General features: G+C 43.8%; 1 protein-coding gene across 1 annotated transcript; it reads left to right on the top strand.

Moving 5' to 3' along the window:
* Window positions 1–1,265: 1,265 nt before the first annotated feature.
* Window positions 1,266–2,499, top strand: foxb2 (forkhead box B2). The gene has a single exon (XM_069889224.1). It carries the CDS (start codon window positions 1,512–1,514, stop codon window positions 2,463–2,465), a length of 954 nt encoding a protein of 317 aa, XP_069745325.1. The 5' UTR covers window positions 1,266–1,511; the 3' UTR covers window positions 2,466–2,499.
* The last annotated feature ends 1,868 nt before the right edge of the window (window positions 2,500–4,367 follow it).

Genomic DNA, 4,367 nt, shown 5'->3' with positions numbered 1-4,367 from the left:
AAATGGGGCACGTCCTATCTTTCAGCATCGATGGGCTTTGTCAACTCCAAAGTTAAATAGGTGCGTTTTTTAATTGACCTTGCACTGGAATCGTTGACAAGCGCTTGAGGAACATTTATCATGAGATTGCCCTGCAAATGAAAAATGAGGATATACCCTATCAATCGCTTCCTCTGACTTGATCCGTCATCAGGACTCGACGGGTTGTTAACATTCTTTCTGTCCACGGAAGAAAGACGCGGTGATGGGAGATGAGCATAAACAGACAGCCCTGTAAAAATGACATTCCTCACAGTCAGCCCTTTAGTCATAATGGATTGTTGTGGACCATCACCCTCGATGTCCCTTTGACCCTCGTACCTGCTTAGAACAGAGCTTCGTTTTTAACGCTCAATTGAAAGAAAATGTATATCGTGAAACATTTTGCACTGTTTTCCGAAATGTCATGGCTATTTCTTCTCTCGACCTGCTTTCATCCTTTCTGCCCTTTCTCTTTGGCGTGCTTTCTATTGGTTCTCTGGTCTGGGGTGGAGACTCAGTTCCCTCAATTTCTTTTATTCGGAAAACAAAACGAGTTGGGAACAGGGGAATTGGGTGAAGTGCCCATTTATTTGCCCATATGCAAGCACAGCCGACATTATTTATATATTTAATTGCCATAAGCCCATAACCGCCCCAGTAATTAATATTTGGACTGGATGCTCCTCGTCCAGTGTCCCGTGGTTTCGAAATTCTGATATTTTTAAGTTGGTGGTAGCGGACGAACCGAGGCAACTCCAAACGACTTTCGCACGGAAATTGAACTTCCCAGTTCCGTCCAAATAAAGTTTAAAGCCGAAGGTGGAAGAAGTATCACCTCTATTCAACCGGCTGGCAAATGTGGGGACGCCAGAGTCTCCAGAGATGCTTATTCTAAAAGGGAAACAATGAGTTCATGTCAAGTTAGTTCAAGTAAAATTAGTCGGGCATTTTATCACCATCGATTGTAAACTTTAGTTAAAGGTCGAAGAACTTATACCTCGCTCCTGTCCATTCGCGTTTCCTCGTCCCCTTTCCGTTCAGCCCGACCCCACACGACGTACGTTCTCATGACCAGAGCAATCCTCCTTAAAAGGTGTGAACGAAACAAGATTTCGTGTACGATCTTTCCCCCTCTCTCCTCGCGTCCCTGAGCGGTTGTCATGTGATAATGAAGAGTAACAAAGCGCTGAAGGGAGCTGCAGGGGTCTGTGCATCTGTGATCACAACAAGCCTCGTTAGCTCACACAACGCAAGTGTGCACTTCTCGGCCTCTTCATCTCCTAGTGAGACAGCGCGAAGCTTTTGAACCCGCATCAACAACTGGGGCACAGGAAAACCAGAAATTGGAATCGTGCAGCATCTTGGCATTCCGAGATTTGATGGAATCTCGGGCAACTCGATCGCCGTCCGACCCCTCGCTTCGCTTCTTGGGCGAGGAGCTTTGGTGAATGTTGTACTTGTGAATATTGTTTTCTCGTTAGAGTCTAAAGATGCCTCGACCGGGGAAAAATTCCTACAGTGATCAAAAGCCTCCTTACTCGTACATCTCCTTGACTGCCATGGCCATCCAGAGTTCCGCGGAGAAGATGCTTCCCTTGAGTGAGATTTACAAATTTATCATGGACAGGTTTCCTTATTACAGGGAGAACACCCAGCGGTGGCAGAATTCTCTCCGCCACAACCTCTCCTTTAACGACTGCTTCATTAAGATCCCGCGCAGACCTGACCAGCCAGGCAAAGGCAGTTTCTGGGCTCTTCATCCCGACTGTGGAGACATGTTCGAGAATGGCAGCTTCCTCCGTCGCCGTAAAAGGTTTAAGGTGCACCGGTCAGAGCACTTCGGCGCCAAGAATTCACAAATGATCCATTATTTCCAGCACCACCACCACCACCACCAACAAGCCAAGTTGGGATTGGCCTCGCCGGAGACAGCCCCAGCTATGGGACGCTTACCACCATTCCAGCCCTATGGAGTCAACGGGCCCCCATCCACCGGATTTAAGCATCCTTTCGCTATCGAGAACATAATTGGACGGGACTATAAAAGCATGATGGCCAGCGGGCTGCCTTTAGCCTCTGTCATGCACCATCTTGGTTATCCCGTTCCCAACCAGCTCAGCAACATGGTGGGATCCATGTGGCCCCACGTTGGTGTCCTTGACACTATGCCTCCCATGCCAGTTTCTCCAGATTACAGCCCCTTTGGTGTCCCCCTGAAGACGATTTGTCACCCCGGCACTCAGACAATGCCAGCCGTCCCTGTTCCAATCAAACCAACTGTATCCTTGGCGTCCATCTCCACATTGTCTGCCCCAGGAGCCCTGCCAGGCAGTCCCACGCAGATCTGCCCGTCATCTTCCTCTTCCTTGCATCTCGATCAGACTCGATCAGCTTCCACCGAGGGCAAAGCTAATTCCTTACACTCCGTGCTCGTCCACTCCTGAGGGCGAATGGGCCGAAGTGCAAAAATCAGTTTTAATGGGTGAAAAGATTGATTAAAGATGATGTGAAGAGGTTAATTGTAGCAGAAAATGTTTTTTCTTCATTATTGATTTATAAATCACTGGTATTTAGACTTAAATCGGGAAAAATGTTTTAAAGAGAGCTTTCAGGTAAGATGATTTACTTTCTGTAAATAAATCAACAATAATCTATAAATATACAACACATAGCCGCGTCTACCTGGAATAAATCCGAGATGAGAGAAAGGTGTATTTCCTTCAGTGTTCCAAATACATTATCTGCTGGTATTTAAAGCTGCACATTATAAACATCAGTCCTTTGGTCACCTTTTGAAATACTGAATCATTAAATGGGACCAACAATCCACTGATCCCGTTGACCCCGCTGATTCCGAGGCCTGGGCATCATTAACGGTGGGTTTTTTTTAAAAAAAAGACAGGCGGCCTTTAAAATTGAACCATGTGAAGTGAAATAGGTCGGAACAAGAAATACAACTGACTCACAATTAAGGAGCCGGGAGAAAACAGCCCTCAGCAGAAATTTGACGACAATTGAGCTTAACGTATTTCAAGTCAGGTCAAAGTGTTGCAAGTTTTTACACTGTGCATTACACATTCTTGAATTAGCAGATTTTTAAAGGGACGTTTTCACTGTGGCTTTAAACTCTTAATTATTGCTGATCAGCGACTATTTTTAAATTGAGTCGATTTCTTCTTACTCCTCGTTTTGCAGTATACAAACATTTGAATCGCGTTCATGAGAATATTAAGGATTCATTTTTAAGACACAGATTTATGCTTTGCAGAATATATTGGTCGAACTCCAATATATTGTTTCAAATTTAGATACCCGAGTATTTTTTTCAACATGCGTCATGTTAAACAAACACAATGAACTGTCCGAACAAACGATGAGTTAGTGGGATTGGAACATAATTTGACATTTTCTTTTGTAACACCAAATTATTTCATCGGATACATTTTAATCACGTGGATTTAAAAGTTTATCATTTTGCAAATTAAATCCGACCCCTGTTTTTCCATATGTATTAAGTGCTTCGCGCATTCGAGAGCGGTCTCTTAAAAGTCTGTACTTCAAGGGAATGGGACACTCCACACAAAGTGGACAGGTCGGGGTTGTGATGTCCAACAATTTCCACACTGTGGCGAACTCAAGTGAACCAATAATACACAGGGAGGAAAGGGAGGGATAATGATTCCTGGCAGTTACAACTTTAGTTTACGAGAGGGAGAGAAAAATCATCTGGTTTTCACATCATCTTTGTAATGCGTAGAAATGTCAGGTTTTGTCCTCTTCTCCTTTCACATGCAGTTGAGTTTGATTGTGATGTTAAATGTTGTGCGATCAAAATCCGAACGGACAATGTAATACAGTAGCACTTTACGAGCAAACTGAAATGGAATTGCGGGATTGTGAATATAGATGTATAGAAAGCTCGCACTGGTTCCAACTTTTGTTCGTTTTTGTATATATTCGCATTGAATACTTCATTGGTGAATAATTGTGCAGAACATTTTATGTATACTGGACACGGGATCTTCTATTCGAAGTAAATGTTATTAAATAATTCCCGTCAATTATGTGTTTAATGTTATTCGAAAAAAAATTAAGTTTTGGTTACATTGGTGCCTGCCACTGAGAAAGCTCCAACGTACTTTTTAAGTTCATCTCCAGTCCAACGCTTGAATTAACAAAACGCTCGACATCAGTGTCCTTTTCCTGCGCTATTCGCTCCTTACAGACGATCTTTCCATCAACATCAACTTTGTTTTTGCTCTTTCCGGTTTTTAGCGTTATCATTTAAGGACCGTTTCCAACGCAGCTGGCCCGAGGGATTGTCATCTGCCTCAGAGTGTGTGTGT

The sequence above is a fragment of the Narcine bancroftii genome, chromosome 1, assembly GCF_036971445.1.
Source record: "Narcine bancroftii isolate sNarBan1 chromosome 1, sNarBan1.hap1, whole genome shotgun sequence".
Classification (NCBI taxonomy): domain Eukaryota; kingdom Metazoa; phylum Chordata; class Chondrichthyes; order Torpediniformes; family Narcinidae; genus Narcine; species Narcine bancroftii.
This window is presented reverse-complemented; position numbering and strand designations above follow the sequence as displayed.

What these genes read in the sequence shown, in the direction of transcription:
- foxb2 (XM_069889224.1), top strand. Translation starts at nt 1,512, where the DNA reads ATGCCTCGACCGGGGAAAAATTCCTACAGTGATCAAAAGCCTCCTTAC.